General features: G+C 52.0%; 1 protein-coding gene across 4 annotated transcripts in view; it reads left to right on the forward strand.

Annotated features, from left to right (window-relative positions):
• Dnmt3a (DNA methyltransferase 3 alpha) overlaps positions 1 to 14299 on the forward strand; it is a 96905-nt gene that overhangs the window by 13161 nt on the left and 69445 nt on the right. For 2 of the 4 annotated variants that reach the window (XM_063231378.1, XM_063231381.1), the window contains exon 2: positions 12553 to 12796. In XM_063231378.1, coding sequence (XP_063087448.1) covers positions 12740 to 12796 — 57 coding nt within the window. In that variant the 5' untranslated portion in view covers positions 12553 to 12739. Of the gene's footprint in view, positions 1 to 4827; positions 5166 to 12401; positions 12421 to 12552; positions 12797 to 14299 lie in introns of those variants that run through there. The other 2 variants (XM_013155785.3, XM_063231379.1) reach the window with 2 other exon arrangements.

Here is a 14299-nt window from a genome sequence, read left to right on the forward strand (position 1 = left end):
TTATTAGATCACCACAAGGCCATTATAGTAGTGGTCCGAGGGCCTGGAGGGAATTGGGGGGTAAGAGAAGCTTGAGGGTCAGGTGTTTACTGGGCATGGAGTTGAGGGCGAGAAGTGGCACCTAAGTTTCTCTAGGGTTTAGGCTGCTGAGGGGCATGCGATGCCATTTCTATCTTGAGTGAGCAGCTGGAAGATAATAGAGCTAGCTTCAAAGGAAGCATGAGGTGCCTGGGAACTGTGGTTTTAAAAGAGGAAGATTTTAGGTATCTGAAAGCCATCAGCTAGGGATATATGGAAAATAAGGAAAGCTGAGTCCCTGTAGGAGGAGGTCTGCATTCTTTTAGGCTCAGATGCTTCATAAGAGGAGGCCTTAGAGAAACGCTGGAGACAGAGGATAAAGCCCTTTGGATCATCCCCTGGGCAACATGGGACCAAGACTCCTAGTCAGCCTGGACACAAAGCTACAGAGTCCAAGGGCGGGAAAGCCAGGAACACGAAGCCAAGTGCAGGCCTGAGAGCCTGGAGTGCCAGAAACCCCTGGTCTGTGAGCTTTCAGCTGCAGACTTCAATGGAGAAGACATGGCCATGGCTCCTTGAATGACAAAGAAATCACTGTACCGTGCTGGGGAACCTGCTGGATATCTGTACTCTAGAACTTACTGGAAATCCAGACATTTGGATCCCAACAGAAGTTGTTCACGGGGAGATGTCTTGCTGGAGGCACCTTGCTCCTAAACTCTGCATGGGGAACCCTGGGTATAGCTTCTGGCTGTTGGTTGCTGCAGAGTCATCTACTACTAAAGCTAGGTGCTGGGGCAGCTGTATGTCTTGCAGGAGACTGGTGTACCTACAGGAGCTGGGCACTAGGATTGCATGCTGCAGGAACCAGGTTCTGGAGAAGCCTGCAACAGTACAGTTGGGGCCTGGGAAGCTTCAAGTCCTTTAAGAACCTGACACTGAAAAGCACTCACATTAGAGGATCTGGCTGCGGGGAAGTTGTGTTCAATGTGGGAGCCCTGTGAGAGAGCATATCGGATCTGGGAAAGCGACCTCTATCTTGCTTCAATGTCTCTCCATTGTTCTCCACTGACAAGTTCTAAATCTGTGCCAGCCAACAAAGGAAAAATATTTAGAGGTCTCACCTATATTTTTACAGAGCATCCAATAGAGAGTAAATTGGTAACTGGCACAGTCCACCCCTTTTGTACATAGCTTTTCTTTGTGCCCTTATACCTATCTGTATTTCTGTACAACAGCAAAATAACTAGCTGTCTACCTGTCAAGACAGTTATTCTTGTAAATTTCTCATCTTTTTGCCCAAAAGAGGAATACCAATAATTAGTGATTCAGTCCCTAGCTACATCAGTAACTTATCCCTGGGCATGGTGTCAAGTACCTATACTCTCAGCTACTTACTGTACTCAAGATGCTGAGGCAGGCGGATTATAAATTTGAGCTTCACTCAGACAATTTGGTGAGATTTTTGTCTCAATATGTTAAAAGAGGGCTTGGCCAATAATATACTCAGCAGCCCTGGGTTCAGTCCCCCATAGCACAAACCAAAAAACAAAAACTTTTCAAACACAGAGTCTCACTGAACATTCTGTTACCTAAAGACTTAAGTTATAAAGTTAACTGCCACCAACTTGTTTGGAAAATAATGGGAAGAAGGAGACAAATAGATCAGTTGTAACTACATGTGCAAATAAACACATTCAAGTAAATAGAAAATACGCAAAAGTACTATAGTCCTCACTCCTCATTTGTTCACGAGGCCACATTTGAGGCCATGTGTGCTGTCTGGTTTCCTTCTCCCTTATCCACTCTGTGTTTCCTCAGCTTCCAGCCAGTCTCTGCAGACCATGCCTTACTGACTTGGTGGGCCACCCAAACCTTCATCCTTCTGAAGGATCTGAAGCCTCCTAGAAGCTCTAGGAGACACCCGAAAGAATCCCCTAGATTCAAGATCTAGTCTGCTTAGTTCTATCGTGCATCAGCATCCAGTTTTCTGTAAACAGGACCAACTACGCCAAACAGTGCAGTGACTCCTGTTTCTGTTGATTAGTGACCAAGGGATCCGAAAACCCCAGACAGATGTTTTACCTTCCAGTGGAACTATTTTGGCATTTCCTGTGGGAGGTGTTCTTCCTTTGTGGAACCCCGCAGAGGCTTTCAGAGGTAGAGGGTAGGGAAAAAGAACCAAACCAGACATGCTAAGGAGAGAGTTGGGAGGCGCTGTTGGGAAATGTGGCACATTCTTTGAAGAAGGTTGAGAGAGCAGAGAAGCACCCAGTGGACTTGTGGGCTGTTTCCTAGGGAGACAGGATCAGATCCGAGCCCATGACTGCCATGAGCCTGCCGGGGACCACAAGACAGATTCCCACATAGACTTTCAGCCTGGCCACCCTGTGTCTGGGACCCCCAGGCTCTGGGAAGCTGGTCCAGCTACCACAGTCCGCATCATCCCAGATGCGGCTTCTGCGTGCAGCACTTGCAATGAATGCTCCTTTGTGGAAGTCTGCGGCGGCTCATTTTGGGTCTAGAAAATAACTTCAGTGCCTTCACATTGTCTATTTTGGGTGGAAACCTTTTCCCCCTTGCGTTTGGTGCTATGTCATGGTAACCATTAGCGCGAGCAGAGGAGTCTGTGACTCACACCAGTTCCCACCCCTGTGGCTGCCTAGTGGCAGCAGGTGTGGAGTAATCACAAATGCTCCTGCTGGCAGTGTTTCTACTGGCAGTGCCTCTGGTGGTGGTGCCATGGCCTCTAGGAGAGTGTGAGAACCACAAGTCGTCCCACTGTGTCTCCTGAGCCAGACAGTTGGGCTCCAAAATGGGGACAGAATGGCAGGATTGTTGGCCCATCTCCAGGGGCTTGCATGGGTGCAAGTGATATTTCTGAAAGTCAAAGCAATGGGAGGATGATGTCATCTTACCGTGAAGTGGTACCAGGACCTCCCACCCTGTGCTTCTTCCTTTCCCTAGCCTAGTTCTTGTGACCCAGAGAGACTAGGTGGGGCTGGGGGAGGCTTGGCAACTGGACCCTCCCCCTAGCAGGTACTGGTGTCTTCCTCAGCTTTCACCGGGCCAGGAGCATGTCACCAACCACACTGGCAGATGATATAGGGAGGCACAAGACTCTTTCCTGCCTTCCGTCACTCACAGGGCTCCTTTGTACCTCTTGTTTTGTTTTTTGAGACAGTGTCTCACTATGCAATTCAGGCTGTCCTTGAAGTCACTGTGTGGCCAAGGCTGGCCTCCAACTCATGGCAATCCTGCGTGAGAACTCATGGCAATCCTCCCGCCTAATCTTCCAGAGTGCTGGGATTAGGGTGTGCACTTACCATGCCTGACTCATATGTGCCACTTCTCCAGATCAAATGGGAAATTCAGGCAGGAGGCTGTTAATGGGAGTGGGGCCCCACCTTGGGCACAGATCACATATTGTGGAACTACCTCTGGGGTCCATGCTTAGCATGCTTATCTGAGTTCCAAAGAGTTGGCAAGGGCTGTAGAGTTAGAGAGGTCTGTGTTCCTAATCCTGCCCCGGGACTTTCTAGCTCTAGTTCTAGAGAGCCTGTTTCTTCCATGAGCTGGGAACAATACAGCCTAATTTCTGTACTTCCTAGAACTGTTACTAGGTGTTGGGTGAGACAGTGCATGTGCTTGAGCCTACTGCCTGGCACATGGCAGATGACACTGGACATTGAATACAGTGATTAGAAGGTTGCAGTGTCCACTGCCACCCTCTCCCCTACCTCCTGGAGACCACCCGGACCAGGAAAGGGAGACTGATGGACTGTATTTTCTGACTGATCTATACCCTAAATTAATAAATCCACAGTACAGCTGGTTTGCATCTGGCTCTACCTCTTACTAAGAGAGTTTTAGTAATCTCTCTGTACCTCATTTTTCTCATCTGGAAAATGGGGATGGAGTGGGGTAAGGCGTGAGGGTTAATAGATGTTGACGTTGGAAAGCTCTCAGGCCTGGCATGTGGCAGGAGTTTAATATAAGCACAAGCTCTTGCTTGAGGGACATCCACTTAGGAGCACTCCAGGAATTTCAAGAAAGAGACATCAGTGGGTGGATCAGTCAGGGACTGATAATCATTAAGGTTTACGGAGTGATTTCTCTGTGCTGGACACTGGTGTTTTTAATGCTTTCCATTTTAATTTTCATAACAGCCCTGTGAGGCGAATAGCATAACATACCCCCATTTTACAGCTGAGAAAAGGAAGGCACAGCTTTGCATCGAGTCACGGAGCAGATGAGAAGGAAGGCGGGGTTTGAACCCACGCTGCTGCAGAGGATATTCAGAGGTTGATGTTAGTGGGTGACTCAGGCCTGTGTCAGCCCTGACTCAGCCTCCCGCATAGCAGAAATAGTAGAAGCTCACGTTACCGGAAGTTCAGAGAGCTGGCCCCCAGGTAGAGACAGATGTGGAGGCCCAGACCACTGCCTTGCTGGACCCCTGGGTCTAAGAGTCCTGGACTGGATACCTATTCACTATGCAGCGTCTATTTAAAGAAGTTCCAGGGAGGCCTCTGATTGGCTCTTCCTGGTCGTGTGCTCACGGGAGGCGGGGTGGGATCAAGGCTGCGGCCTGACCCGAAGTCCCGAACTTCAATGAGGGCGTTGGCGAGGGCGGCAGTGGGCGCGGGGATCTGGTGACACGGGGTTGGATGGTGGATTTGATTGTGATCCAGGGTCGTTATAACCCGGTCCTCGAAAGAGTGCTGGTGGGAGCAGAGGAGGAGCTGGATAGGCAGCGGGGGGGGGGGGTGCTGGAGAGGAGGGTGGGGTGGCCTGGGGACCGAGCCACGGCAGAAGGCTGGATTCCGCGGCTCTCCGGCCCCAGGTGGAGCCGGCTTGTGGCTCGGATGCAGGCAGCACGAGCGTGGAGCCGAGCTCCTGGGCGTGGGGGCGCCCGCCGTGCGTGGTCTGGATTTGGGGGAAGTGATGTATTCAGAGGACCGAGTATTTCGTGAGCTGGTGGAAAGGGAGGGAGGTGGCTTTCGTAACTGATGATGGAACCCTGTGGGTGTGAGGCGACGCTGGTTACTCAGTGGGACTTCATGGTTTCACCGAAAGAGAGACTGGCCACAGCTACTTTCGTATTTACAGAGGAGGAAGCGGAGGCCAAACACCACCGGACGGAGGACGTAAGCCCCCTTTCTTTCCCTTGTTTTCTCTTAAAATGTTTATTTACAGAGGCACATTTAGGAAGAGATATAGTATGAAAATGTAACAAAATGCAGTCGTTCCTTGCCGGTTACTTTAACGGGGAACCACTTTCAGTCTTTGCTTCTAGCAGCCTTGCATCCCAGTTTTCTGAGCAATGGCCGGATTTCTGATTTATTTATGTGGGCATTTTCCACGGATTTCTCATTTATTTGAGTCTCGTATGTGGCTAACCCTTCTCCTCTCCAGCTGTTTTTCTAAATAGATTTTGCAGGGGACTATTATCAATACCCTTCCACTGCTCCTTCCCAGGTGTTTGTGTGTACCTTACTGTGTGTGTATAATAGATGTATCACATGTGATGGAGGAGGGGCCTCTTAAAGACAGGCCTGTTCTAAGCCCTGAGCCCTGTCACCTTACATAGCAGGAGGGACTTGGAAGGTGTGATAAGTTAGGGACCTGGTGATGGGAAAGATTATCCTGAACTGGGTAGATGGGGCAGTGACCCACAGTCTTCAGATGATCAGAGTCCTCAGATGAAGGCAGGAAGTCGGAGAAGGACAGGAGTAGAGTCAGAGTACCACCGAGGGAAGGATACTGCCTTACTGGCTTTGGAGCTGAAAGGTCAGAAGCAAGAAGATGGGTTCTCCTTTTGGCCCTGTCAAAGCCTTGGAGTTAGGCCAGGAAAAGAACCGTGGGCTGGCAGAAGAGCAAGATGGTAAATTTGTGTTGTTTGAAGCCACTGTTTTTTTTTTTTTTTTGTCTGAGACAGGGTCTCTCTATGCAGTTCAGGCTGGCCTTGAGCTTACTTTGTAGCCCAGGCTGGTCTTGAACTCACAATGATCCTCCTGCCTCAGCCTCCCGAGTGCTGGGATTACAGGCATGAGCCAGAAGCCACTGGTTTTGTGGTACATGTAAAAGTAATGTATGTGTATACACATGTGTGTACCTGCCTGTGTGTGTACCTGTGTGCGTATGCATTTGCTAAACCCAAATGTGGTGTTTGCATGATTATGTTAATGTTGCTGTTGTCCACAGCTGAGCCTTCTATTTATACCATAGTAATTTTTTTCTAAAGTTAGTAATGACTGTGGGTTTTGCTTTTTTAAACCAGCTTTGTTCCCTTTGTACCTGTTGCAAACTCCTGCCACACCTTGTAGTAGTCATCGTGTGGCTTTCTGTAGTGGTCACAGCAGTCCCATTTGCCGTTATCTGTCCTCTGTGACTCTAGGCATGTGGCGTTGCTGTTGTCCGGTGGCTTCGCTTTGGGCTCCTCCTTTACCGGGTGATCACAAACTGTTTTCTGGCTTTGCCTCTTCCTGTTGCTCAGTTCATCCTCCTGGTTGGCGCAGACACCCCTGGACCAGTACCTGGCAGAGCAGACCTGTTCGGTGCCACGCGCAGCTCTGCTGTTGTCAGCTTTGGCAGCCGGAGGGCACGGTGCCGGCGCTGCTCGGTGTCTTCAGACTGGAGTCCCGGTGCTGGGGGCCGCGATGCAGCTCCTTCACCTCCATCACAGAGACCCCTTTCCCCCCTTTCCCTTTTCTCCTGTGCTGGAACTTTGTGGCCTAGAGCACCTCGTCCTGGCTTCCTGGGAGACTGGTACAAGACCGTGAAAAGTGTGATCAGAACTGAATGTGAATGTTTACATTGAAGATAAAACACTGTAGTGCTGTGAAAGCCGAATTACAGTAATCTGCCTCCAGATAGCCCTGCCCCCCCACGTGTGCACTGTCTTCAGACATACTTAGCCTGTTATTCTTGGTACTTTTTCTAAAGCGTTCTGGAAGGATTTTTGTTTTGTTTTGTTTTTTTGTGAGTGTCTTTTTGTGGTTGCCTTGATGTCCTGAGTCAATTCAAAATGGGCTTTTTGGTTGCTGTTTTTTGTATTTTGAGACAGGCTCTCCTTATGTAGCCCAAGCTGGCTTCAAACATGTGACGATCCTCCTGCCTCAGCCTCCCAAATGCTGGGATTACAGGTGTGTGCCACCACACCCAGACAATTCAAAATGTTTATGGCCATTTCTTTCAAATAAAAATGTTATGGTGTATCCTCATTCACGTCATTCCCTGGATCTGGGATTGTGAGACCTCTGACTGTTCCCCAAAGTCAAAATGACCATAAAAGGTGTGTTTACCTTTTTGAATTGATTTGGGCCACTAAGGCAGCCACAACAGCACAGTCAAGAGAGGGGACCCTGGAGCCGCTTCAGAACCTGGCGGGACATGTGTGTGTTTAAAGTGAGTGGGAATCTTTGGGCAGAGAGGGGAATTAGTGGCAGCGTATCTTTGGCTGTAATAAACTTTTAAAAATGGAAACATTCACCATATTTTTTGAGCCCACCTCATACATGTCTAAAAATGTCTTTGTCTTGCCTCACACTTTCATGATAATTTGAAAAGGGAAAGAATTTTAATCAGAACTAGGAATTGTGTAATCCTTAGTAATTTGGAGAGACAAGGCACTGCTGTAGTCCCTGTTCCCGGGAAGCAGAGGCAGGAGGAGCGCCATGAGTTGGAGGCCAGCCTGAGCTAACTAGTGAGACCCTGTTTCAAACAAACCAGAACAGAACAAAACAAAGAAGGCAAAAGAAAAGGAAAAAGACGGAGAAATTTTGAGAGTATTGATCTTTTGTCTTCTTGCTTTCAAGATTGGTGTCGAGCAGCCTGGAGCCATTCTGCTCCTGATCTTTTTTTTGTGACTTTTTTCTGCCTTTCTGGAAAGAAGAGGAACACCCAGTGTGGGGTGTTTTCCTTTCTGAGGGGCCCCTGTAGGATTGACTGGGTCACGCAACTTGTGTCTCAATTATGGAAAATTCTTCTTCTTTTTCGTTTGAGACTCTGTTGCCCGGGCTGGCCTTGAACTCCTGGACGCAAGCACTATTGTTTCAGCCTCTTGAGTAGCTGGGACTACAGATTTGCACCACGGTGGCTGTTTTTCTTCTTTTTCTTAATGAACTTTCTATGAAGTTTTAAGATTGTAAACATTTCAGACAACACAGTAATTGTACATATTGATGTGGTACAGTGTGGTATTTTAGTGCTTGTTTTATAACATAATGATCAGATCAGGTTAATTGGCATATGCATCAGCTCACTTAGAATTTCTTTGTGTTGGAACATTTAAAATCCTCTTGCTGGCAGTTCTGAAGTACACAGTTAGTTGTTGTGTTGATTATAGTTCCCCTCCTGTGCTCTGCAGCATTGAACGTGGTCGTGCTGTCCAGTTCCAACCCAGGACCCGTTAATTGTCCTCTGTCGTTTGCACCCTCACTCTGACATCCTCTTCTTCACTGTGAGTCTACTGTTTACTTCCGTGAGGCCAGCGGGCTGGTCCCTAGGTATAAGTGGTATTTGTGTTTGATTTATTTCACTTATCTTCCATGTTGCTAAAAATGGTATTTATTTACTTATTTGTGTTTTTGAGACAGTCGTCCTGTGTAGTCAAGCTGGCCTTGAACTCACTGTAGCTTAGGGGGCCGCAGACTCGGTGATCCTCCTGCCTCAGCCTCCTGAGTGCTGGGATTACAGGCGTGCGCCACTGTGCCTGGCTTGTGGATGCCTCTTTGATTCCTCATTCGTTTCCTTTGGATGTATGCCCAATACTAGGATCGCTGGATCATCTAGTAATTCTGTTTCCAGTCATCTTTTGAGTTTTGTATTCCTGCCATCATGATTGTGATTTCTAGTTCATTTTTGCCTTTTCTTTCTTGTTTGTTTTGTTTTGTCTTTTTGAGACAGGGTCTTGCTATGCAAATTAGCCTGGCCTTGGGCTCACTTTGTAGCCCAGGCTGGCTTTGAACTTGCACCGGTCCTCCTGCCTCAGCCTCCTGAGTGCTGGGTCCTTATTATTCTTTTAATGTGTCACATTCTCGTTTCATGGATGTAGTATCTTCTCCGTGCACAGAGTCTGTTTTCTCTAAGTACTTTTGTTGTTGGGCTTCGTTTGGGTTTGCTTTTGACTTACTAGTTTTGGTTTCTGTCATCCAAGTTACAGGCCTCCTCCGAATGCCTGGTGGTGCTTCCTGGGCTGGGAACCGGCGAGCAAAATTCTGCCTGGAAACTGAGCACGATGGCGGGCCAGGCCCGCTTTTCGGTCCGTGCTGGTTGACTCCCCAAGTTGCTTGGTCCCCATTTTGATACTGATGGCAGTATTGGCATTCATAGGCCGCTTCTTTTAGACTCAAAAATCTAATGAAACTCTGGCTTCCATTAGTTTCCAGCCCGGTGGGGGAACAGCCTGGGGGACCCCATATCAGCCTTTTACCTGCTCCTTGGCTGCATATGTCACCTTTGCTCCCAGCTGTGTGAGAGAGCTCTTTGTGCAGTAACCTCTTTTTGTTGTTTGTTTATTTTGAGACAGGGTCTCACCGTGTGATTCAGGCTGGCCTTGAACTTACTCTGTACCCCAGCTGGCCTCTCGCTCAAAGCTGTCCTCCTGCCTCAGCCTCCTGAGTGCGGGGGTTACAGGTGTGGCCCCCACGCCCAGTGATAACCCCTTACGCACCCTCTGGAGAATATGGATGAACCTTCAAACTTCTGGGCAAAGTAGGAGAAGGGATTTTCCTTCCTGCCTGCCTTCAGCCTCTTTATTTTCCTATATGCAGTTCTTCATCCTGTTTCCAGACTGCCTGTGTCCGCTCAGGACTGTGTTTTGTAAATCAGCTTTTACATTCCTGCCTCAAATTAGGCTGTCACAGCCTGTGTTTCCAGAGCTCAAAAATGTGTAGTAGTGTCTCTTCTCTCGTTAGCTCAACCTTGTGATTCCGCGTCTCCTTTCCAAATCTTTCTGCTGGGTTGGGAAGTAACGGAACGTGGTGTATAGTGGTTGGCATTATCCTTCCACAGTAGTTTGGGTAATGGAGTGGGGATGGCAGTGATTCCAGCATGTTCCTGTGACGGGATTTCTTAAACATTTTTGACTCTTTGTTTTACGTTATTCACCGTCCCTGTGGACATGTAAAGTATCAGGGAGAAAAGAAAAGTTGCTATTCCTGCAGGAGGCGCCCTGGTGGTGCTGCTGTGGTGGCCCCCTTAGTTTGGGTGAGGAGGTAGGGTGGTGCCACAGTGGCAGGGCCGTGATGCCTGGTGGACCTGTAGGGCTGGGCGGAGACCACGGCCCCTGGGCAGCTCCTCCTGTCAACTGGAGGTGGGCAGAGCTGTGTCCAAGTCCCGGGACCTTGGTGACTGAGCGGGACGCACATACGGGATGACTTTAGGTGACCTTGAATAATTTGGGGGACCACCTTTGGACACAACTGGTCCACTGAACAAAAAGGACCTAGGATTGACCCAGGTCAGCTGCGTTTTCTGTGAGGAGAGTTATGTAGCTCAGAGGTCAGAGACTTGGGTAGGGGAGGAAAGGGAGGGAGAAACATTTCCTTTCCTTTCTGGGGTGTCTGTCCTTGGGGTCAAAGCCCCGAGATGTTCTGTTTTTCCTGCGTCCTCTCCTTTCGGGGCTCAGACATTCTCTGAGGCTCCCCGGGTAGCACCTCTGTCGAACTGGGGTCCCTTTGGCGTCACAGGTCTCAGAGTAGCACCGAGATAATTTTTGTTTTTTGATTTGTGCCCGGGGCTCCCCAGTTCCATCTGGGGGTCCTGTGGGTCCCCAAGCCTTGTCTGCTGTGTCCCTCTCCACCTTGCTACCCATGGGGCCTCGGCGGCACGCAGGTGAAAGTTGAAAGAGGTCTAGCCAGGTCAGCTTTCCCATGTGAGGGCCAGGGAAGCCCCATCAGGACCAGAGCTCTCGCCTGTCACTCTGGGCCCAGTGTTCTTCCCTCTTCTAGCCTTGGCCTCCTTTCGAAGGTTTTGACTTGGGGGTGTTCAGAGTCCAGAGCTCTGGGTTCAGGTCTTGGAGAAGCCTGATTGTTCTGAGCCTCAGATACAGCTGTAAAGTTTAAGTGCCGCTCAGTGCTCACATGAGGAATGTGTGTGTCACGTGTCTAGCACAGGGTCAGACGCGGAGCCACTGTTGCTGTCCACAGGGTCAGGTATTTGGGCAGCTCACAGTCAGCCAGCGCTGTGCCATGCCTAGGGGTGTGGGAAATAAGACACATCACCATGGGGCCTCCTGGGGTGCAGCTGTGGGCCACGGGGTCTTTCCAGGCAGTCTGGGTTTCTCCGTTCTGGGGCTCTTCCTGTCCAGGGCCCTAAGAGGGCTCCTCCCAGCTCCTGCTTCCTCCTGCTGGTCCTGGTGCAGAACCCGGGCTCCTGGGCTGTCACCCACCCCTGGTGAAGGCGGCGGGCCCATGGGAGAGCCAGGCCTCTGCCATCTCCAGTTCTGGTTTTCCAGGGAGCCCTGGCCGGGCTTGGAGGGGATGGGAAGAAAAGCCCAAGAAGGAGGGGAGCAGGGGAGCAGAACGGGAACTGCAGGGGAAGGAGGGTGTGGGTGGCCCCGATCCAGCCTGCCTCCGACTTTCCTGCTGCTGCCAATCCCCTCCCTGTCGCTCATCAGAGGCAGGGGCTTGGCACGGTGGCCTGGGGTGGGAGCTGGAGGCCTCCGCTCCTCGGGAGACGGGCAGCACCCCCACTCCAGCTGTGGCCCCCAGCTCTAGCTTTGTTACTGCGCTGTCTCGCCCACACCTGGAGCAGGGAGAAAAAGCCCCTAAAATTCAGCTGGGTGGCTTTGAGGCCAGCTTTCACCCCACCGTGAAGGCTGCCGGGCCAGTGGTGGGGTGTGGAACAGCCGCTCAGGCCTCCCCAGGCAGCCCTGCCGTGGCCGTGGCCGTGGCCGTGGCTCTCCCCACCCGGCAGCCCCGGAGAGCAGACGCAGAGCAAGCAGGCCTTCAGCCTGGCCCGGCCTGCACTCACGCCCGGCCCTGAAGTGAGGTGACATTCATCTCACTACATCCTGTGACTGTGCTCACTTCCTCCACGTGGCCGGCGGTGTGGGGGCGGGCGTCGGGTGAGGACAGACTAGGAGGAAAATGGAGCCTGACTGGGGGGCCTCTGGGGGAGGCTGGGGTTTCCCAGGGGCAGCTTGGGGTGGGAGGCAGAGTGCAGGAAGCCTTCAAAGGATGGAACGGATGTACGCGAAGAGAAGGGAGGAGCGGGAGGCAGCTGAGGTCCCAGAAGTGGCACCCGCGGCACACGGGGACTGGAGGCCCTGGCGAGGCTGCTTCTGCCCCCAACTCTCAGGCTGCTCCCAGCAGGCACCTCGAGGGCAGCCTGCCAGTGCTGCTGGCTGGGCCTGCCTCAGTCTCCCTCTCGGGGTGCTGGCGAGGACGGGAGGAGGAGGTAAGGTCAGAGGCAGGGGACCTTACGGGCCAGGCTGGCCAGGGGCGGTGGTCTAATTGTAGGGACAGGCTGAGGGCCAGGGGACCCAGGTCTGGCCTTCTGTCCTGCTGACCTGCTTCTCTTCCCCCACAGGTGGAGCCATCAGAAGCCCGAACCCACAAGAAAACTGAGGCAGGTCTCACCAGCGGAATCAACACCAAGCTCTATGTTTAAGTTTTAACTCCTGCTTACTAAGACCACGATAATTCCTTCCCCAAAGCCCAAAAGTCCCCCAGCCCCGCGCAGCCCCAGCCTGCCGCCCACCGCCCAGCTGCCCGCAATGCCCTCCAGTGGCCCTGGGGACAGCTCCGCTCCGGAGCGGGAAGAGGATCGAAAGGTGAGAGCTGGCTTTTGGGGTGGGGGTACACTTGGCTGATGTCCCGGGAGGAGGAGGGGCCCTGTCCCACATAGTGACCTCAGGTGTGCACAATGCTGCCTCCGAGTAGCTCTGCGTGTGACATGGCCTTAACAACAGGCTGGTGGGAACCATCAACATCTCAGAGTTGGTGATGGAGAAACTGAGGCTTGGAGAGTTTAGATTCTGGTCATGGGACAGGAGTTTAAACCCAGGGGTTCTGGCTCTCAAACCCCAGCTTTTGACTACCGTGGAGTGGCGCATAGGCCTGTGCGGGTGTGAGGGGTCAGCCACACAGAGACAGTCCCCAAGCCTGGACGCCTCTTTGAATTTGCCTCTTACCAGCTCCGTGTCCTCAGGTAACCCCGCACCACTCTGCTCTGGCTGCCGCTGTGCCCCAGGGTGTGTGGCAGCTTCCTGGAGGCAGCGTGCCCACACAGACACACCAGCACTGTGCTGCAGCCCCGTGTCAGCAGCCAGTGACACCAGTGGCCCTTGGAAATGGCAGTTCCCAGTCCACCACCCTGGCCCGGGAGTATCACCTGGTAACACTGGGGCTTAGGCTGTAGTGACTGTGTTTTCAGAGCCCTGTGAGAGGTGACCTCTTTATCTGTCTGCTGAACTCTAGTGGGGCTTAATTCAGCCAAAGGGGCTTCATCAGACTGATAGACCCCCCTGCAGGATCCCCACAAATTGCCTGGAGACCTTCCGAGCTTTGCACACCCGTAGGAGAAGCTCCCTCTAACCCCAACACTCGGGACTCTGCCTTCCCTCTGTCAGTAAGTGTGACTTCAACCCTTTAGTGCAGCTGTGCCAGCCGGCTCTTCCTGGCATGGCTTCGCAGTTCCCTTGCCCGTGCCCCTTGCCCTGAGTCAGTGTGAGGGCTCTTGATCCTTGGTGGTGTCCAGGAGTAGCAGGGCCTGTTCTTCGGGAGCGAGAGTGGGCTCCTGGGACCAGGCATGGGGCCTCTGGGCACCCTCGGGTGGGAGGTAGCCCAGTGGCCCTCCCTTCTCGGGTGTCTGTTCCGCCCTCCTGGCACGGCTGTGGCCCTGCCTCACACATGCTCTGCGCCTTCCTGGGCTCACTCAGTCTAAGAGTGTGTTTATGTTTTCTGGGTGGCTTCCATCCATTGTTCCATCTTCCTCGGGGACAGCCCTTGACAAGTGGGGCAGGGCAGATGGCCCTGGTTTACAGATGGGGATGCCGAGCCCAGCTAGTCAGTGGTGGGTCCAGATGAGTACCCTGCCTCCCGCCTTCTGGATCTGAGCTTGCCCATGGCCATGGGCATAAGGTCTGCCGTGGACACACCCCCCTCGCAGCCTCCAGTGTTAGTTGTGGGCTTTCTTGCTTCTCTGCCCTCCTTGGGCTTGGCTTGGTTTTCCTGTTGGTTGCACTGGGTGACCCTCGGCTTACCCTACCCGGAATCCCACGTTCTGACACCTCCACGTCAACGAACTTGCATCCACTGTCCCTGCGGATGGGACA

This window comes from Cavia porcellus, unplaced genomic scaffold (assembly GCF_034190915.1).
Source record: "Cavia porcellus strain 051 isolate PalLab524CR breed Dunkin Hartley unplaced genomic scaffold, mCavPor4.1 scaffold_1, whole genome shotgun sequence".
Lineage (NCBI taxonomy): Eukaryota > Metazoa > Chordata > Mammalia > Rodentia > Caviidae > Cavia > Cavia porcellus.